Raw genomic sequence first — 22,109 nt, 5'->3', positions numbered from 1 at the left:
GTTAGGTTTCTTCTCTATTTTTGTAATTATTTTTTTTTAGTCCATATGGCCTAGACAAAGGGCTGTCCTCCTGAAGATTTTTCATATGACTTTTGGCATTGAAAATTCCTGGTGATCCTCACTGTGCATTGCAGTGACCAAACTATAGACACATACAAAGAGCATATCCCAGTAACACTGAGAAATTCTCCACATGTCACCAGTACTCTTCTGAAGATAAGGGCCAAAAGGCCTTTCCTGACTTGCAGGATGAGAACTCTGCCTCCTAATTGCATTCCATTACCAGCAGCCCTCTTTCCTTTGTTTTTGGTTAATGAGACAAGGAATAGCTGGAGATCTCTAGGATTTATGCAAAGCTCAGCTAACAAAGTTGTAAACTTCTCCCTATTCAGAGCTCTGGGTATTAGATTAGAAACCTGCTCTCAAAAATCAAACTCTTACTTACATAGAGATGAAGGACAATGATGCAGGTACACCCAGCCAGGCCATGGCAATCAAATAGTGCTCCTGGATGGATGGGGTGATTCCTGCTGGAGGAGGAATGGGTTGGTCACGTGGCAGTTAAAGGTGTGGAAGGGAACTAACAAGCTTCAATAATCTGTCCCCTCGGGTGAGCGGGGAAAAGTTTTGTTACATGGGATCGGTGGATCCACAGTTGCTGCAGGTCCCCACGCAAGGGTTTTGTGAGCATTGCTGTTAGAAAGCAACCCTCCCAGAAGGCACACGGTCTGGGAGCTGACTGACTGTCCAGGCACTAGTTCTGAGTGTTCATATCCAGAGTTCTCTCGATCTCCACTCTTCGTGGCAGTGAAGACACAGGCGAGCCAATCCAGCAAAAAAACACCGGCTTCAATAAACCGATGTTCTACCCTCCTGCACCGCACCCCCTCCGGTGTCCCACCGGCATCCCAATCCCAGATGTTCCGCGCTCCAAATTCTGGATCCCCAGGAAGCAAGGCCATCACAGGTACCAATTGCCTTTCTACCATCAACTTTCTTAACTGCTTAGTGTCCAGTCCAGCCCTGGGTTGGCTTTTGACCCTTCCTGGACTCAGTCTGATCCATCCATGATTGTCCCAGATAAGCTACTCCCAGAAGCAGTTGAGGGGATCAGATCCTTTGGCACATTACATATAAAAATTTACATGAGCCATAGGTCTTTATAACTTCTTCCCAGAGACAAGGTGGGTTTTTTGAAGCGTCATGCTAACCACAAGGTACAAAAGACCCTGTTTCAAATCCTGGTGTCACAAACTGAGGAGAGCTTCCTGACAAGGGACTGGCATAATGGCTTGTCAGGTATGGGGATTTTTGTTTGGTTTTCAGCTTTGTTTGGCATTTAGTGTTTGTTTCCCTCAAGGCGATATTTTCAGGGCTAGGCCTGTGCCTGAGGAAGTGAAATGGAGTACAGGTGTTTTCACAGTGCTTCACTCCCCACAGGAACCACCAAGAAATAAGGTGGGTTCTGGCAATAAAATTAATGGTACAGAACCATTACAGAGATGTTAGGACACTCAAGTTAAGATTGGTCCTTCCATAGTCCCTGTTTCCTCCTTCCAAGCAATATCAAAACTTAAAAAAAAAGGGGGATAAAAAAATAGAAAGCAAAGAGCACAGAAAGAGAACTATTAATAAATAGGATGTGAGACACAGCATTCACATGTCCAGGCAGCAGGGAAACACTCTCTTAAATCTGTCAGGTTGGTAGATACATATTCCATCTTGGTACAAAAGAAGAGCTGGTTAATCAGCTGGTGTTTAAATGCCCCTGAAATGTCTGGCATGGACAGACGCTGAGTAGCAGAGGTGGCTGTGGTGGGAGAGACCACAGGATGTTCAACACGGGTGCTTGTTAGATAGCACACACTCCCACAGGTACCAGATGTTGCAGTGAGTGACCTGTCTTCTTAGAGCTTGTGGGTCCTGAGATTTCATATTGTTACTGCACCTCTTAAACATTTGTATGATTTTATTACTAATTTGATGTCCATCCAATCCAACCCATGTCAGAGTTAAAGCTGAGAAACCTTTTTCATTATTTATTTAAACCTGCAACAACGTCTTCCAGTTTCATGTCTCTCACAAAAATGGAAAAACTGGGAGCCTTCCTGGGGCAGAGGCCAGATTCATCTGGGCAGTAGCTGGGAGGTGTTTTTTGTAAAGGCACTTTTTCCCCCCCACTTCTCTAATCTAAAAGTGTATCAGTACACTGGGTAAAAACTTTTGAGCTGTTCTCTTCCCGTATGGAGGAAGGAATCGCATGATGCTTGGGCCTAGTAGATCAATCTTCAAGAAACTAATACTAGTCTGGGGGTCCTACCCTATCTTATCTGGTGGCGTCATTTCTGTGGTGTCTTTCAAGGCAGTGTCTTGTACAAAGGCAGTCTGAGCAGTTTCTTGAATTTCTGGTACGAATGCATTGACCATAACACCTATAGGAAGACAGTCTCCAGAAGGGATGCCTTCCCAGCGCTGCGGTTAGAGACATTACACTGGGCCTGGATAATACCAGAGATGATAGAGTACCACTCCACTGACAGCATCTCCACAGGCGCTTAGTAGAGTGGCACTTAATTTGTCTGTACAGATAATTTTGCTTTGCATGCCAAAAGTTCAGTTTGAGGAGAGAGAGAGAACTTGTGTCAGCTGCCCTTTGCTGTGTGGGAGGGATACAGTAAGATCAAGGAGGTGCACTAAACCAGCTTTTTCTTAATGCCAGATTTGGAGGAAAAAAAAAAAATAAATAGGAGAGGAGGACAAAACTACCATGCAATTTTTTTCTGAACAATTTTGGAGACCTGCAACTCACTTCTACTTGTGACATAAGCCGGGATTTGAACCTGGGTCTCTTGGGGGGTGGGTTGGCCTCATCCATTTTGTCGTGGTCTCTTTTTTGCACTGTGCCATCTGATTTTCTAGTTATTTCAGGCCTCTCATTCCTGTTATTTATCTGTCGGGGGGGTGGACTAGATAATCTCTCCAGTTCGTTTTCAGCCCTGTTTTGTGTGATTCTGTTTTAACTGATTTGATTACCCAGTTTTCTTGTTCTACATTTTAGAAAGAGTCAGGATTGTAGTAGATTGAGAATTTAAGAAGCCTGCTTAGGACTCAAAGGGTCCACTAAGGACTGGCTGGACCAAAATTCATGAACTGGGAGCTTGATGCAGTTCAGGTCTTTCCTAGCCACATCAGACATAAAGCCCATGTGTCTGAGCCACACTTCAGCTTCAGCACAGGGAGGCTGTGAGGCTGCGGGGAGCTGGGGCCTCTGTACGGAAGTAATAACAGCAGTTCTGACCACTCCAGCGATCTACAGAAATACATAGCGAAATGATGATCTGATATCAATTGTCAACAGTCCCTGTCATTCCTGAATGAGACTTCTGTCCCTCAGCTCCCTCCCTATACAATTTGTGTGCTGATGATCCCAGCAGAGCCTTGCAGAGCCATGTTCAGATGAACCCATTGGGTGACAGTGAGCTCCATGGGTGAGTCCACATACAGAAGAGTCTATACAGCATAGACCATACACATTAGTTTGGCCAGTTCACCTTTTATTGTATTTATTTGTAGTTTATCCTTTGAGTCAGTACAGTAAAGACATTTTCCCAGACATTGCGATCCTAGTTGAAGTGAGACGAGACCTCACAGTATTTGTACTGTTGAACTCGTGCTAAGGAACATCAGCTTGAGAAGGATGGGATGCACCTCAGCTGTGCTGTACGGCGATGTTTCAGGACACAGCAGCCAGGGTCAGGAACCACCTCTGCACACTGGAGGAGTCCTCCCATTACAGTTCCTGGAAAACAGCCCTGCACTGCTGCTGAAGCGTGCGAAGCGAGTGAACTGCTAAGAGCACTGGCTGGCAGCATGCAGCAGAGGAGCAGGGCCTGCTTGCTTGGTCTTGGGGAGGGGTGCAGCACCAAGTTCAGTGTGGGAAAGTAAAGAGGGCCAGGGGATCTGCCGTAGCTTTTCCAGACATCGTGGGCAGGCTGTCAGACAGCCTGTCAGTCCTCCATTCGAATGTTTCTGAGGGAGTGCTTAGGAAGCAAATGCAGATTGCTGGGAAGCATGGGGAGAGCTGGCGTAGTGCTTTGGTAGGTGACTCTCTTGCATGTTGTGGTGAAGACATGGAGTTCAGTCTGCAGACCTGGTGGTCACCTGTGCCCGAGACTTTAAGGGCTGCTTATTGCCTTAAGGAGGAGTAAGATAAGAGTTGGGTTTTTTTGCAGGGGAGGAAGCCATGACCCTTCTGGTTCAGTCAGGACTGGTGTTCATGGGCTCCCTAAGAGCCAATCCAGGCCACCTCAGCCAGAAGGCATTCAAGAAAAATACCTACCTGTTATCCCTTCAATGAATCTGGCCCATTTGCCTCCAAAACGAGGTATTTGACCTTTCTGATGTATTCAGGGTATGCGATTATGTGGCACAGGAGCATGTTGTCTTGCCTCCTGTCGGTGTGGTTCTGCAACCAGTATTGACCAGTCACCATCCCTGCTTTGTTCTCCACCCAGCAGAAAGTGCTTTCAGCAGGAGAGTGGAAGGCAAAGCGCAAAACAACTTTGAAGAAACAAACAGCAATTCTCAGAACTCCAGCGGTAAGTGTGTTCACTCCCTCCTGCTGTTGCTTACCACGTCCCTCTCGAGAGCAGGATTCAGCTGTGATCGGTGATTGTTTATATATTTGGGGTATATATTTAAGTTTGCAGGCAGCTAGCATTCCGGGGGTAGTGCCCTCTTCTCACTCCTCCCAGGTTCCTGGCACTCCAAGCCTGTAAAAAAGGTAATGCGGAGATCCTGCTCCCAAGGTCCAGATATTTTAGCATAGATTTTTCAGTGGGGAGCAAAGATCTAGAGAAAGGGGAATATGGATGGACATAAAGTGTACGTGTTCTTTGTCTGTGTATCAGTGAAGTCCTTGTGAAGCAAAGCCATTTGCAGCAAGAAAGAGAAATTTGAAGACTAAATAGAACAGCAGTTTGCGTATTGCAGTGATGCCTTATGTGTCAGTTTATTTGCACATCACTGTAACCAGAGTCCAGGTGTTTGTGAGTTCGCTACATGGAGGTTACAGCATGCCAGATGTGTAGATGTGGGACCAAAATACATGTGCTAGAAGGAATTAAAATTTACTCCACTTCCGGAGTTTCTTTTGAGTTTTAAGTCCAAGTGGTAGTAACTAAACATAACCATGGGCCTAGACAATTTTGTTTAGGTACACTGTTTATGGAGTTTTCTTTACAAGTAGAGTTTTATCCTGCCAATGTACCTCCCTCTGTTCAAGTGGGACACTGCCATTCTTTTATGCTCCTTAATTGGAGCATAACAGACAGACCAGATGAAATGTTAATTTTGGCATCTTAATGCAGAGATAAATTACAAGCCAGCAGAAAAGGCTGGTCTCCCTCCTCTCCCCATTCAATAATACCAAAACATGTGGTGTTCACAACGCTGCTAGCTGGAATGGACAGGTAAGGGGAGGCATTTGTCTCTGGAGCAGGTTACACAGGATCTGTTGTAGGGCTTTATGTCTGCCTCTGAAGCAAATAAGGGGCTTTTTGGAACCACATTGGAAAAAAAGGAATGAAGTGGTGCTGCAAACCCACATGTGATAGCAGAGTGGATATTAGTGAATGGGGGAAAAGTTGTGTGTTACTAAAATACTGCATGTTATGTGTTGGGGAACAATCCTGTACTAATCCAAGCATTCACCACAATTACAGCTGTTCATTCGGGGACAGAAAAACCTAAAGAAAAGAGGTGTAAGCAGAACCCATCAGGTGAGCTTGTCTCTGTGTTTCAGGCCCTTGTACTCTGTAGTCCCATTCCGCATGAGCAGCAGCAGTCAGGAGTCCTTAGAGGCTGGCCAAGTCTGTCTTCAGTCAGCCCCACCAGGCTGGTAGACATGACACATGACAGCAGCGTAGTTCACTGACGGCCAAGAGTTACTAGCCTGACTTGCTGCTCTGAAAGTGGCCGCTTGCCTCTCAGCAGGTCTGCTCCTCATCTCTTGTCTTCTGTGGGTAGTACGAGTGGTTTATCTGAAGGGTTTCAAAGCCTTTAAGTGCTTGGCTTTACATGCCAATGTATCGTTGGGTTCCTGACTCCTCTGGGGCCCTTTGAAAGCAGCAGCCTTAGATTGTTCCTTTTTTATTCCTGTCAAACCCTGTATAGCCTACAGAGGAAGGATATAATTATCTTCCTTCATATCAAACAGCTTGTCCCTAAAGTGAAGAAAGCTGCTTTGTAAAACCTTCTGGCTGCAAACCTCCTTTTGTTAAGTTATGCAGGAGGAGAAATGAAACTGTAGCGTGGGAGGGGGTCCAGGAACCACTGACAAAAAGCAGACACAGAGAAAGAGTGGCTGTATTGAATAGTCCAAGACTTCAGTTCTGTCTGAACTATTAAATACTGACCTGTTGTTGCTGTGACACATCTCACAGATTCTCCCTGCCATCTTCTTGTACCAGCTCACATCACACCCATCCTTCCGAATCTGTTTCTGTCTGAACTGCAACATTTAAATCACATGAATAAAAATCTCACAGTAAAACTCAAAACAAAGTCAGAAATTTTTACAAACTGAGTAGTGAGTTTCATACGATTTGCCTCGTCTTACTTCATTGTAAGAAGTGTTTCTGTCTGCACCACATGTATTGGCAGTTTATTTTATGGCTTAGTCTAGGGCCTGGCAGGCTGCAGGGGAGTTGCAAGGTGCTCATCTGAAATTTTATTTGAGCTGGGAAACCTGAGGTACTTGAGCAAGTTGCTCAGGACTGGTTTGAGAGGAGTTTGGCTCTGGTTGGAAGTACTTTTCTGCATTAAGCAGCTGACACACTCCTCAAAGCCAGAGTGGTGCATGGAGATGTATAAACTTCTTCCCTTTTCCCCCTTTCCTTGTCTATCCTGCATCCTCTTTTCTTCCCCAGCCCTGTGTTCCCCCCTTGACCCCATCTTTGTGCTGCTTCCTGTGTGTCCCATTCAGTGCTCTCTTCCAGCCTCTGCACCAAGCCATTTCTTCTCTTTTATTTCATGTTCTCAGGAGTCAGTCTAAACGTTCTCATTGATAGCAGCCTGATGAACATCACCATGTCACACTGTGAATGGCACTGGTGATTAGAGAAGGCTATGGAGAGCCCTGCAGGTATCTGCGTGCTTGGGTGACCAAGCAGAGTTCTCAGTAACTTCCTTTTCAAAGAGCTGACATGTCCTTACCTCCCTGTTTTCCTTCTTTCCATAGCTGTGTTTCAGTAGGTGGGACAAACTCTCTGTGGCTTAGTGTTCACATGTGTCATGTGAACTCTTGGGAGTAATTCTGGCATTGTTGGCTTGCCCTCTCTTGAGCTCCAGCCAGCGGATTTTGCACAGGCAGGAAGGCAGCTGATGATAATGTGGTTGTCTGGTTGTCTGGAGTGAAGGGGAGGACAAGCAGAGAGGGAAGATCAGCAACAAAAGCCACCTGAAATGGATTTGGATGCATTGCCGTAGGGAGTCCTGTAAGTGGGAGTAAGACAACTAGCATGGAAAATGTTGAATTTCAGATGTCTCTTCCCTAGGCATAGCCCCAGTCATTGCCATAGTGAATGCAGGTACCTGGTATCCTTATCTGAGTAAGCTGGCATCTTCTTGCCTATAAAACAGCTCCTGTTCTGCATCGCAAACTGCTTTGTGGGTGTGTTTGAGTCTCACTGACTAGCAGAAGGTCGGTCTCCCAGCAGGGCATGATGGAGCCACAGAGTGGATGGAGGATTTTTTAGCTGCCCATCCACCTCATGAGTGGGAGAGTGTCCTTTGTATTAATGGGATAGTCTCCACAGTCCCTTAAACTTGCTTTTTGATGAAACCTGGAAGTTTCACAGTGCTTTAAAAATATTATCTGCTAAAATGCGCAGATTGCTTCCTTGTGCTTCCTCTGGAGCAACAGGCAGCCAACGCAGTGGTCCCAAGTCGCGTGAAACTTGTGATTATTCACTACTGAACTAAGCAGAGTCCAGAAAACAATGACATAACCTGATCCTGAAAGATAGAGTTGCTCATTGCAGTGCGTAAGATGTTACTCATCTAAGGTGCTGTAAAGCTGCTTTCAAGAAAGCACCCCTTGGTGGTGGTTATCCTGCTGAGTCTTGACACGTGCAGGGATTTTCTGTACTAAATTCGCAGGAGGCCAAACAATATTGGAAGGCCAGCTTGTGAAATACTCTTCTTGCAAAAGTTAGTGATTGTCAGCCTGAGCATGGGAAGGAAAAAGGCCCAGAAAGGGGCAAATACATGTATTGTGTTCAGTAATAAAGGCTTGCTGCCTTCCTCTTCCACCATTTGCAGGTGGAGTGGGTAGAGCAGCATTTGAGTGGAAGTCTGCGGGCTTGGCCCTGCCGTGATGTAGTTGTGGTAACCACAACTACCCTTGGTACTTCCCAAGCTTTTGGATCTCTTTTTTGTTGCACTTTTCATCAGACATCAGAAAGCCTCAGGGGCAACAACCGTCTCTGACTTGGTGTTTACAGCGTAATCCAGCCTTGATCTATTGTTTTGGACGCTGTGGATGACTCCTTAGTAAAATGAAGAATTTGTGGTTACACCACCTGTAGGCCAAGAGGAATGAAAGAAATTGTGAGGCTTCAAGAAGAAAAAAACCCCAAAACATAAAGGAAAAAAAAAGCTCTTTAGATACCTTAAAATACAGCCATCAAAAGGAGAAAACTAATTGAAATTGACAATATTTGTTGATGTCTAAACTTGCTAGACATTATCAATGCGAAAGAGAGAACATTTAAAATTATGTAGGGAATTGGGAAATACTTTTAACTTTCAAAGTTGATTTAAGCTGTGTAAGTATGTCTCAATTTCATCTGCTGCATTAGGTAACTATTACTGTCGTAAGTTCCAGTGGAACAAATTTTAGCATTTACAGTTTTTAAAATGTCAGTGCTTTTCATTCATGTTTACCTAAGGAAGCTTTTCTTTCCAGCAGTGTTTATTTCAGACTGCGTAGAGGGGCAAGGGAAATATCTTCTTTTCTGAATCAGTTCATGCCAAGCTGAGGTGAGACCGAGACCAAAAAACAGTTAACTTCCTCCTTTCGATTTAGAAGTAAAAATGTTTGGAAAAGGCTGAGAAGTGCCAGTTCTCAAAATCGGAAGGACATAGGACCAAACTTTAAACATGAGTTCAGTGGGATTTTCAGAAATGACAAATCTGTTAGTCTGTCATTTCCTGATCTTATATGCTATATTCTTTTTAGTGAATCAGTTCTAAGTGCAAAATATTTTTAAGTACTGCACTTTATTTTCCTATGTATGCAGCATGCTTAAGGTAGTTATATTTAGCTAGTGAAAATGTACATAAGCCGCATCCTACAATATATTATGGTTCTTAATTCCCATCCAGTTGTAGCATGGAACTATTTCAAGCAGAAGGATAATTAGAAATGTCTCGTTCACCACTTGCCACATAAACCCAGTATTTTTAGCTTATGTTAAACAGGGTAGTCTCTTAAACAGAAATAGATTGTATGTCTTTCTTGCTTAGCAACTAGCCAGAACTAACCTTTAGTTTTATGGAAAGCAGCAAAAAGGCAGAGTGCAAATCAGTGTTAAACTCATGATTTAAATCTCTTCTGAAGCTTTGGTGGTGCTGGGAGCAGACATGATGTCTGCTTGAGTGTCCCGTGCAACTTCTGTTGCAGTAACAGGAGTTACTCTTGCCCTGACAATGCCAGGTCCCCATGTGCACCCAAATGGAAGGCCAGACTTAAGAGCAGTGGCTACTGCCATACTTTTTGTTTTGCCAAGCTGTTTTGCACTGAAAGTGCAGGTGGTCATGGTGCACATATGGGGGGAGTCAGCTAGGTGTGTTACAAACACTGGGATCTTCCTCCTTCTCTGTTGTTGGCCATGCATCCTCCTCTGCTCTTTCTATGCAGTCCAGTGATCATACAGCCCACCTGGTTGGATTTCTTCTGGGAAGAAATTACTAGGATTTTTGGTGGGTGAGTGCAGCTTTAATACTTGGGGCATAATAATTCTTGATTATTGATTACAATCTGATGTGTAGCACAGCCCAGGCAGCCTCCTGCGCCTCTGCTTCCTGAGATGCACCCAACTGTCTTACAGGTTGTGTCAGCTGGACCGAAGCACAAAGTACAAATCCCATTCAAGTGGTTCATCTGTTGGTAAATCTTTCTCATCTGTTGCTTGGTTTGCGAATGGTACAAGCCTGCTACTGCTGTCTTTCCGTTGAGGTGGGAAGTCCAAGCCTGCTAATGATCCAGTTTGAGGAGTGAGGAAAAGTGGGGGGAGTTATGTGAGTACCCACATTTTTGTAACTAAGCTGTGCAGAGCACAGGTGATGCTGATCATGGGGCAACACAATTGCACATGCGTAGAGCTGCATTTTTCAAAGCAGCATAAAAATGATGTGCCCAGAAGAGGGATTACTATCTGAGTGCAGTTCTCACCATTAGAATAAAGAGTAACATAGGGAGAGACTTCAGTTAAGAAAGTGTCGCTTGCTCAGTCACATAAATGAGAGTCTCTGTGTCCACTGGGCTTTTGCATGGAATTGAGGTTTCTGGGAACGAACTGTTAATTTCTGGTGCCACGTTCATTTAAGTTATTCCAGACTTGTTACGTTGAACAGGCAACTTGTAGACAGGCAGAAGGATGCTTGGGTTGAAATAACCACTCAGCAGCAAGTCTCTGTGGGTGATACCCTGCCAATTGCTCAAGAGCCCTGGGACACCAGGAGGGACATTGAGACAATATGTATGAAAGACATTGAGGCAAGAGGTGAGCAGTCAGCAAAACTGGAACAAACAGCCAGTGGTACAAGCTTGGATTGCAGTCTTCAAGCACAGATGTGCTGGGCTGGGGCTGGACAGAACATAGCAAAAAGAGTCACTGATAGACCAATGTATGGGCAGAAAAACATGAGCTCCTGTTTCAGTTTTGCCTGGAGAATCTATGGAGTGAAATATTAGCATATCCCCAGACCAAGCCACATTATCATTAGTCATTTAAACTGATACTTCTGCGACTGTTCTCTGAGCAGGTGGCTTTAGTTGAACTGACTGTGCTGAGGCAGGGACATTGCAGTGCATGGGTAACGAAGTGGCCCATAACACAAAGACAAGAAAAATCCCAACAGTCTTTCTTCGCTTAAAATACGTAGTAGCAATGCTTGGCAATGGCTGGAACTCCTGCTGCAGACTGACAGCGAGTTTCATGTGCGTACGAAGTCAAGCATAACGAGGAGACTCTGTTGGCACTTCTGGCTGGAAAATGGCTAAAGAGTATGTTGAGAACTCATTGCAGTGTATTACGTGGTGTAGCCACTGCTGTGTGCTGGGTGCCTCTTCCAGATGAGGTTCATTTCTGGGGGAATGGTAAAATGTGGGGGTTTGGCCCTCAAAAACTTTACTTGCCTCTGGGGTGCTGAAAGAGCCCTTTAAAGCCTGAAGCCATGGGACGGTCAGCGAGCATCTGTGTGTTCACTGAATACAACACGTCCCAAAGCAGAGGCAGAGAGCACAAGTAGTGAAAGAACGGTACCTAGAGGAGCCTGCCCTGTTCAGCTGCTGTGTTGAACCAGATTGGAACCTGTTCCCTTGAAGATCTTCCTCCAGATACAGACCTCATCAGCTGCAAATAGCACTGTTAGTGCAACATGGAGTAACAGAAATGTGTTGAGTGATCAGCAGTGTCCTGTATCTAGCTGGTGCCTTCCATACATACCCTTCCCATAGCACTGTCTATTCACGTCTTTGCCAAGCATCATCCATGCCTTCATCTTCATTCGTTACTGGCTGGCCCTGCCAGCTGAAGCCCTCTTCAACAGCTCAGGTCCTCACCACGTTGAAATATTTAGCATGAAGGCTCACTGTTGACCTGTGCAGTTAATGAGTTAAGTTTTCCTTCCAAGCAAACCAGTCCAAGTCTGTCAGTCCTGAGAGCCTCCTTCATCGATGCAATTCATAACTTTGGACCTGGGACCATTCTGTAAATGCATTGAATGGATGATTGAATATTTAACGCTAATGGTTTCTTCCCCTCTGCAGGGGTTTGACACTAAAGGACCTCACCTGCAAACTGTAGGAAACTGCACAGTCTGAGGTGCTGAGAATCACTGCTTCTGCTCCAGCACACCACGGAGTGGATGCAGACAGCCCCTGGTTGACCAAGGGCTCGTTGAGCAGCCAGGGTTTCCATTTCTTTCAGTCACACCTTAAAGAGAGGCAATCTGCAAGATGTGCTGGGCAGAAAATGGGTATTCTCAGCCTGAAGTAGTGTGCACTGCTTAGAACTCTCCTTTAGCATACCATCCAGTGAGGCCAAAACGCCTTTTTTTCCTCCCAGCTTCAGTCTGAGGAAGCTGCATGGTGAATCTGGGAATTTGCATCTGGGGCCCCCAGAAAAGCATTTGTAAATGATTTCTTGCTCCCTTAGCTGTTCTGCTGCTGCCCCTCCTCACTTGTCTGTTTCCATTACTGTAGCATAGGGTGTATGTTAAAATCTCTGGAGATTTCAAAATGGGAAGGAAAGGCACAGATTCTTAACCATGAGAAACTTAGCAAGACACCAAGAGAGAAAATTCACAGCTGGACATGTCGTAATTTGTGGTAAATTAAGACCCCCCATCCTGCCACATTTAAATCTGAAGTGCGGAGTGAGGATAAGGATCAGTGAGCAGATAGGCAGAGCCTATGTGGCATGCAGCGAGGTCTCTGCCAGTCTCAATATTTAAATCTCTTTCTTTTTTGCAGAAACCGCAAGTCCCCTGATTTCAAATCCTTTCCCGCTTTTACAAAGTAAGTGTGATGGATGTCTGTGGTGCTCAAAGGCGGGGACTTCCACCCTGCAGCCATGCTGGCCTGCCCTCTTAGCACTTTTTATGAATAAATGGGGGTTTTTTATTATGAGTCTAGGTGTCAAAGAACAAAACACCTCACTTCTGTAGCTCTGGTTTCAGATTTAAATGCAACAGAAATCCTTCAAGGTGTTTCTGTGCAGTATGTGGCTGCTAGACCATTTAGACTCATTTACAGCCTTTGGGAGTTAAGTTTTGTGAAATACATCAATAATACGTATTCTGAGACCAAGGGTTGAAGACTGAAAATGAACCCATGTTTAAGTTACATTTACTCACAGGAAAACTTCTTTTTGTGGCTCAGCTCAGTAAACACCTTTGCAGAGACAGTTCCCTTTGGCCTGAGAGCACAGGTGAGAAATGGGAGCCCAGGGCGCAGCGGTGAGCATGCAGGAGTGGAAGGAGAGCAGGTTTGGGGTGGGTGGATGCAGGTGGTCTCTGCTTGAGGTTCTGCCCTGTGTGCTTGATGCTTTCAACAGGCGGAGCTTCTTCCTTTGCCTTACAGTGTGTTTGGTTACTGCTTGGCTTGCATCTGGATATTAGGGGTGATACTGCGCCAACCTGGTATCCGGGACTGCTGTCCCTTAGTGCAGGACAGCCCTGTGTGCTGCACCCTGACCGTGGCCACAGTGGTGGTGGACACTTAAAGAAGCGAGAGTTTTATTTAGAACATGAGAGTTCACATTGGAAGAGAAATCAAATCAGTGCAAACAAATTTAACAACCATGATGCATTCGGGACTTCAGTTTTTAAAGCACGCATCATCGCACCTTTTTATGTAGCCCCTGGTTTGTTGTCTGAGATGGGTGGAAGCAATAGAAGTTCTGTTTTCAAGAAACTTCTGCTTATTTTGGTGTGTGATGGCGTTTTTCTAGGAGACTGCTGCTGATTCACATGTGGTGTTTAATCAGTTTGTATCAAAGGTACGGGAAGATGCAGTTACACTGTTGTGAAGGTTAAAACCAATGGAAACATTGGGTGAAAACACTGCGAAGTTTCCCTTACAGTTCTTCTGCATTTGTTTTTCGTCAAAATGTGGACAGAAGTGTTGAAATGTGGGTCCTTTCTGTTGAGAGAGCTGCCTGGGGGTCTGCTCCCTGTGCTGCCATCAGTCATTGAGCTGGCTGCTGGGTTTCACTTGTGCACAAGCAGCTCAGGGTGGTTTGTGTTGAAATTTTCTGTTAAAAGCTCTCGACTCATGTTCAGTCCTGGCCTCAAACCAGGCTCTGCTATTTTCTCTGGCTTAGATGTGGCAATGAGAGTTAACATGGGAATTAGAGTGATTTATTTAACCTAAGCACAAATGATGTTTTTTCTCTGTCTTGGCTTATATAGCCTGCTGCCTTACTCTAGAGCCTTGTTCACTGGGTATATATAAAAAGCACTAATAAAAGTGTCTAATAATAGCCTTGGGGAAAGATGTTTCAACTTGTGCAACCAACTGTGAGTGTTAGTTCTGTGTGGCTCAAGGGACTGAAGAGGCTTCAGCAGCTGATGGTGCTTCAGGTTTCTGTAAAGGTGTTTTCAGAGAGTACCTGGGCAACCAGTAAGGGTGATGTGACAGCATGTCTTGTTCAGAGTGGAGAGGGACCTGGCTTACAACAGAGGTCAGTTTTTCTGGGGAAGGATGCTTTTGTGGGAGAAGGAGTACTTTTTGTGCTCAGCAGCCCACATCCCAGTACACCACAGACAAATGTCTCTTCTTTTTGGGGAGGAAAGCTCTTTGGTGCTTGATAGGAGAATGAAATGCCATTGCTTGGGGATGCCAAATGCTTGAGTTTCAGACAGCTTGCGAGACACTGTTAGAAGCGCCCTGGGATGGGTGTTTGCAGTTCTAACAGCACAGCACTGCTTGCTTGTAGCAGATTTTCTTGTGCTTTCCACTGTGTAGCCCTTGCTACGTTGTGGGAAAACTTGGGAATGAAAGTCAGACTCTACTGAGATCAGTTGGCTGTAGAGCAGCCCTTTTCTGCTGGCAGACAGGACATGTTCAGAGAGCGATTTCCTCCTCCTCCCAAATTTTCAAATATTTTGCCTCAGAAGAGCTGTTCAGAGTCAGGATCCTGGCTCAGCCCAGTGCGATCCTCAACTTGCTGGGGAGAAGATAGCACTGCTGCTTCAGAGGCAGCCATCTCCAGGCACCGGGGACTGCTGCTTTGCATGGCAGGTGGTGGAAGGAGCGGGGGGGCACAGCGACAGCTAGCATGGCTTGAGGAAGACCTGCCGGCTCTGTGCCACAGGCGCCGAGTGGAAGGGGACAGGCAGCAACGAAGGAGGGATCAGAGGAGGGAGGAGATGGGAGAAGATGGTGGGTGGCAGATAGCAGGGGAGCAGTGTAGGTGCTGTGCAGCCAGTCGCCTGTCACATACTCAACGTTGTACCCTCTCCTGTTCTTCTCTGATGCTGTGCGGACAGGTCTGGCCCACACAACATGCCATTTCATGCACGGACTTTCTGCTGCCAAATTAAGTCTACAGGATTGCAGAAGGCTTCTGGACATGCAGCAACAACACAGAGCCAGAAAGATAGAGGGTTAATGTGGTAGCGTAAACTCTCTGGGCATCCAGTTCATGATTTCTTACCCTTCTGTGAAGACTTGGAGCCTGTTTCCACCCTTTTTGCAACAAAGCCTCTTATGTGCAGCTCAGCCGTGTGGCAGAACCTGGAGAATAGGCGATGCTCAGAGATGCTCATGCTCCCTGCGCAGCCACATGTGTCAGGGGTCAGGCAGAGCCATTTCCATGTTGCTGCACAGGCTCTGCAGCTTTTCGTACTACCGCAGGAAAGTGCATCCTAGCTGTGGCTGAATATGAAGCCATGGGAGAGCTCGAGATGTATCCCAGGGCTTGCAGAAAATGCAGCATCCCTGACTGGTGCCCCAGCTTCGTGGCTCTGATCTTGGCTGTGTGAAGAGCTTGCTTTGTGAAGAGCTTGCTTTCTGGAGGTGTGTAGAGGAGCATTCCATCTTCTGAGACGTTTAGTGAAGTGTGAGAGTGCTGGGCTACAGGTTTAGAGTTGAATGTTGCAGGTTTTTAATGGCTCATTTGTTACTCTGCAGTTTTTGTAGGATGCACTAGTGGCAGTCAGTAGTAGAGAGAATACATGCAAACTGCAGGACCTTGTGCCCAGGTCACAGCCTGGCTGACAAAGCAAGAGCAACCAAAGCTCGGGATTTCAGACTGTAAAGGAGGAGTACTCTGAAGGCAGCCTCAGTGAGCTCTCTGCCTGTCTCCTTCCACCTTTCAAAGCTGTTTGGGCTGTTTTCACCCTCCCCTCCCATCACCCAGGTGCTTTAGGTGGAGCAGTGGTTACTAGGAGTGAGTAGTGGAAGCAAGGAGAGGAAGGGAGAGCTTCTCATGCAGCCTGGTGAATTTATGCTCCAGTCCCTTGTGTGAAGGAAGGTTATGTGAATGCGGCAACCCTGCATGCACACTGGCAATTGGTGGGGTTTCGGGATGATGTAGCCCACATCCTGGACCAGCCTGCGGGTGCTCAGGCCTCCAGGAGCTGTGGTTAATAGGTGTGGAGTCCCAACTCACAACCCGAGCAAGCCAAGTACGCAGCAAGAGACCAGCTGGCACCAGCGTGTGTTTAGCATCTGCCCAGGGGAATGCAAATAGAGGGAGCTTGGAGAAAGCGGAGCACCATTCTCCCCAACCCATGCCAAGGGATCAGAGCTAAGCAGGTCCTGCAGTGGTGCGAAGGGGGCTGTGCTCCCAGGAAGGAGAATGGGGCACAAGTGTGGCTCACAGGGATGTTCAGAGCAGTTCTGACGGCTGTTCCAGTTAACTCTACCTTTAGGTTGCAAGCAGAAATCAAAGGGAGGGGGAATTTACTGGCTGTGTGTACCAGCCCAGGTGGGCAGTTCTTTTCCAGCAGTGGCTTTTGCCTGGTTTCAGAGACAGATTGCCTATTTCTTCTCTCCACCTTCCAGATCCCTCTCCCTCTTCCAGCACTGACACATCCCACCCTCCTTTCAGCCAGCCTGACTATTGCCAGCTCTTTGCATTGTGGAGCGTAAGGGGCTTAGAAGCTGTTATCTCAGAAGTGTGAGTGTTGAGAAAGCCCTGGGAAGTAAAACGAGTCCATACACTTCCACATGGATTCTGCACATCCTCCCAAGTATCCCTTCCCTCCTCCCTGGGAAAGAATTTTGAATTGTTGGATGAATTTAAAATTTATCCCTAGTTTTAACTTCCATCATTTTCATTTGTGGCAAACTGTAGACTCTTTGTCTCAAAAGTATTTAGAAAATGTTCTGGCATTTTCAGAATTAAGAAATGATTTTTTGAAAGCAGACAGGGGTTTTGTTTACAGAGGTGGACACATCTGTAGTAGAATAGAAGGGGAGGCTTTTGGAAATGGGCTGAAAATCAACAGGATTTTTCTGTGAAGATTTACAAATGAGAGACATTTCAGAGGCGCTGAGTGCACCAAATATACTGAGTACACAATGTGTTGTAGTGGCAGAGGGAGGAGCTTGAGGTAAAGAACGAGGAGACCTCGATGGTCACTGCATGATAGATGGGGATGGGGAGAACCCAGAAAAGACTGGTCAGGAGTCAGGCAAAGGGAGGGCTAGAAGAAAGCACAGATTTATGGTGATAAAACAGCTGAGACTGTAACAGGAGGAAGGTAAAGCAGCTCAGGCAAAATAAGCTGAGAGGGAAATGTGAGGATGTAGAGAAACAGGAGAGAAAAATGAATGTGAGAAACGTGCTGCTTGGAGAGTGCTGGCTGTGATTTGCTTCCCAGTGAGGTGCCCTGTAACTGAGCTTAGAGGAAGACTTGTTCTGGCAGCTACTTGGAAACCTGCTTCTAGGGGAATTGTGGCGTTTGTGTACTTGTCTGGGAGCAGAGAAGGGTCCTTGGACTGCAGCAGTGAAGGATGGATTGCTCCGTCACCAATTCCTCTGGCCAAGGTTACTACAGGCAGAGATGACAGAAGGAAATGCATGTGCCTGCTGATGTTTATAAATGGCACATGGAGACCTGAAAGTGTCCCAGGGAACCATGGTGTGACACCTCTAAATTTCAGAGTTTCTGAAGCACCTGAGATGTACAGCATGTTCTGTTCTCCCAGTTCTTGTAGCGGAAGGGTCTCCAGCACAGCGCTGGGGCAAAGAACAGGGGTGGTGGCCTTGTAAGCTGCCGTGGTGTCAGCACTGCAGCTCTTCTGATCCTGTCGGGAACCTGCCAGCAACATTCAGCAGTCTTTTTGAATTGTGACTTCTTTCATTAGATTAATCAAATGTTAATTTTGACATTTGAAGGCGGAATCAACCCACTTACTTTGAGACACTTCCATCTGAGCAGTATAAGCTTCATAAGCAACAGGGTCAGATAGGTGCATCTATCAAACAGGCCATTCGGCATCGAAATGTATATCTAAGAGGGATGGTTTGCACCCATGTGGGGTCTTCTCCTCTCCTATAATTACAGAAGAGGTCTGAACACTTAGATTACATTGCACCTCTTGTGGCATTTCACCGCAACTGGCTATTTCACTACTGATGATTCCAGCAGAAACAGCCAGTCCATGTTAATTGCCCAGTCCTGAAATTCCAAAGTGTGCCACCCAGGGGCCAAAGTCTTCCCTTTTTTTCACAAGCACGTTTAAGTACAGTATTAATGAACTTCCTCACTACAGCAAAACACAGGAGTAGCATCACAAGAAAATACAGTAAGTTAAATAAAGCACTGAGCACAGCTTCTCCAGGTGGAGCTGGCTCCATTGTTTCAGAGGGCTGTAGGTTCTGTGGGAAAGGCACAGCAGGGTGTTTAACCTAACAGCATTTAAGTATAGCTTATACGAACTGCTCATGGTCTCTTTTATGTTTTCCCTCGCAGCTTCCTGTAGCCATCTGATGAATTCTGGGTTTTGCTACCTGAGATAGACTTCTTACAGACTGTAGCCAAGTCAGGCTTGTGCTTTCCTGTATTTTCGTTCTTCCGTCCCACATGCTGGTGCTTTTGCTTATTCATTGATACAGAATGTGTTTTTCCCTTTGAACATAGGTACAGATTTCTGGTATATTGTAGCAATAGGCATTGCTCTGTGCGTGTGCCAGGCGTTTATATGCTGAGTTGTTTATATGTCAAATGCTTGCATTTGTCCATTCTTCTGTTACGAAACAAAATGCCACAGCCTAAGTGGTGGCAGTGTGCTGGTGTATTTGGAGGTATAGAAGCAAACTGCAATGTTAATGTATTTCAGCCACTGTAGTTTGATATTACGTCTGTCAACTAATGCACTCAACTAATACTGTTTAAACGAGCAACTGCAAACATTTGCTGTTAGGTTAATTCAGTGGGAAAACTGCACTTTCAACATACTTGTTAGAACAGAACTAAACGTATCTTTCAGCTCATGAGGGAGCTCTGCGCTCAGCTCTTACCTGACTCCAGCTCATCCGTATTACTCTGGCAACATGGCTCTCCTGCTCTGCTCTCAGCCTTCTGGCACAGCTCTGATTTCTGTGCTTCTTCCCCTCCGCCTCTGCTTACCCCAGCGACTTGCTGCCACCGAGCCCAGTGGCACTCACCATTCCCCAGTCTCGCTGCACTTGTTGACAGACACAAAAAAACCTAAGCTGAGTCCCCCTGTGGCACTTCTCCATGCCCCAGCTTCTGAGCAACAGGATTTTTCACAACCCAGTGCTCCTTGTCTTACTCAGGAAAGGCAGCAGAGGCTGGAATTTGACAGATTGGATGTAAAATGAATTCACCATGCTTTGCTTTCAGGCTTAAAAAGAACAAGGATATGCTTAAAACAGCCTGCAGCAGGCATGAGCTAGTAAACCCCGGTCAGTGTGTAGCCTCTCAAATCTTTGTGCAGATTCACTGAGATCTCACACACACACACTGGCAGGTGCATCACTTTAGTGCACGAGCGGTCCCTCTGCCATCCCGGGCCTTCTCGTGGCAGTAAAGTGAAGTACATGGAAAAACGCCTGACCCCAGCCCAGGAAGCAGTGACGTGCCCATGTGCTTTCCCAAATCACAGCCCGAGCCCTGTGGGTTCGGTTCTAAGGAGCTGCTGTGACATGCACACGTGGGCTGAGGTGACAAGGACCGGGCCTTAAGGCACTGCCCTGCTACTGTACAAACTGAAGTATGCACGTGTGCTGCTTCCCTGCATACTCTGTATAATTCTTCTGAACTGATTTCTCCCAAACAGAGCCTTACACCTGTGGAGCTTGTGGAATCCAGTTCCAGTTTTATAACAATCTCCTGGAGCACATGCAGTCCCATGCAGGTAAGCTGGGCACTTCGACTCGCTTAAAGCGGAGAATTAAATTCTGCGCTGATGCCTGATGTTGACCCCGTTGTGTGTCAATAGAGCTTTCTGTGCTCACGGTTTCCAAAGCCCCAGTAATTTCACCTGCAGCAAAAAAGATACTCAAAGGCTGGAGCACGTAGCAGTGGCTGCAACAGTGCAAGGCTCAGGGTATATCATAAATATTACTCCTTTCCATAGGAAGAGAGGAACCGTGCCGTGCTGCCATGCTCGCACAGAGCACATCCAACTACTCATCCCCTTTATCCAAAGGTATCTAGGGAATACTCATTGCATAAGCGTTAATGGGTCACTCCTACAGCAGATTAAATCCCTCCTCCTGCAAAAACGGTAGTTCTCATGGAAGCAGATAAAGCAAAAACACTTGCAGGGCAGCAGAGCCTTTGCCCACACAAGTCCTTTTCTGTGCTTGTGTCTCCTGGAGTTCTGCAAAGGACTGAAATGTGTTCTCAGAAGAATTTGCCATTTCAGCAGTTGTGTTCGTTTCCTTTTCAGCTATCTACAAAAGAAAATTCTAAGGAGTGGTTCCACTACTTTGTTTCTAAGCCACCTTTTTTGTTTTCTGTCTCAATAGAGGCGATTGTAAAATTTCAGAGCCAAAGCACTTTCAAAGACAGCATTCAGAATATTCTAAAATGTAGCAAAGGATTTTTTTAACATATTGGCATAATTTTTTCCTTTTTTCCCCCTCTTGAATGAAAATTCAAGTGAATTAACACAGGTTTAGAAATTAATTCACCTTTGACAGACTGGTGTTTTCCAACAGACAGCTGCTCTGTTGAGATACACATTCAGTGCTTGCATTTGCCCTCACTTTACAGGTAAGACCTGAGTAGAATGGCACAGAAGGACAAGTGCCTTGAGGAAAAGATATTTTCCATTCTGTAACAATGATTCAAATCAAAGTTCTTATCTTGTTCTATATTTTAGTTTTAGTCCTAATTTTAATAGTGCCCCTTGGGTTCTTCATCCAAGCAGTTCCTTGGTGCCAGTTCAGTTCTCATTGGCAAATCTCAGTGCAGGCTTTGTGTGTTGTTCAGTGTCTGCTTTATTTATCATCTTTTCAAGGTTATGAAGAGACATTTAGATTTGTTACAAGATGGTGTGAGTTCTTTGGACATTACTTTCTGTTTAGAACATAAGCTGGTTAATGTGGAGTGATAGGATTTCCTGTTACACTGAGGAGCAGCGAAGCTCCACACAGGGTAGTGGCTGCCACCTCCACGGTGCTGGGGACTGTTCTTGCTGTTTGTCAGGAGCGCTTTCTGCTTACCTCCAAGCCGCGTCCTGAGCATCCTTTTCCTTGTTCTGGTCTCTGGTACTGAAATGCAGCATTTTAAGTTACAGCTCTTGGTGACGCTGAGTAAAGGAGCTGCAAAGGAGGGCCCAAGCTAAGGTGTCAAAAGGGAGAATGGCAATTCGTGGCAAGGCGTGAGCCGTTGAAAATTTTAAGCTAATGCTGTCTGCAGCTTCTTCCTCCTCTCTTCCTTGCAAATGAGTCATGGATGCTGGGCTTTTACAACCTGGGTTACTTCGGACACAGAACAGGGCTAGAGGGAGCAGGTACCTGTGATCTGACTCATGTAATGTCAGCAGAGATACATTAATGGGTAAATCCCTCTCCCCAACTCAGGATTACTCCTGTGAAACTGTATTTTCTCATCTCTCCCTGCTCTTTTTGTAAGTCACTGTCTTCTGCTTGGCTGCTTCCTCCCAAATGTCTCAGTGGCACAGTGACAGCAAGCTTGTCTGTGTCTTCTTTAAGTGCTTTCTCCAGCATCACGGAGGCTGCCCCCCGTGAAAGCAGCCATCCCTTGCTGTGGCATCTCTGTGCATGGTGCTTGCCAGTCCTGTGCTCATGCCTCTTCCTCTGGAGGGAGCGCCAGCCTTTCCTCCAGACCTGTGCAGCTGGGGGCGATTAGCGCGGGGTTTTCTCCTGCGGGAC

The 22,109-nt window shown here is 46.0% G+C and overlaps 1 protein-coding gene across 20 annotated transcripts in view; it reads left to right on the top strand.

Moving 5' to 3' along the window:
- The window catches only part of ZNF618 (zinc finger protein 618), a 162,363-nt gene that overhangs the window by 127,159 nt on the left and 13,095 nt on the right, over positions 1-22,109 (top strand). For 10 of the 20 annotated variants that reach the window (XM_080402023.1, XM_080402024.1, XM_080402018.1 and 7 more), the window contains 5 exons: positions 779-967; positions 4,515-4,598; positions 5,724-5,780; positions 12,761-12,805; positions 20,045-20,122. In XM_080402023.1, the coding sequence (XP_080258149.1) occupies positions 779-967; positions 4,515-4,598; positions 5,724-5,780; positions 12,761-12,805; positions 20,045-20,122 (453 nt within the window). The remainder of the gene's footprint in view (positions 1-778; positions 968-4,514; positions 4,599-5,723; positions 5,781-12,760; positions 12,806-20,044; positions 20,123-22,109) is intronic. The other 10 variants (XM_080402019.1, XM_080402007.1, XM_080402009.1 and 7 more) reach the window with 6 other exon arrangements.

Source organism: Falco punctatus (genome assembly GCF_963210335.1).
Source record: "Falco punctatus genome assembly, chromosome: 9".
NCBI classification, from domain to species: domain Eukaryota; kingdom Metazoa; phylum Chordata; class Aves; order Falconiformes; family Falconidae; genus Falco; species Falco punctatus.
Note: the sequence above shows the minus strand (reverse complement) of the source record. Positions and strands in the feature narration are given on the sequence as shown.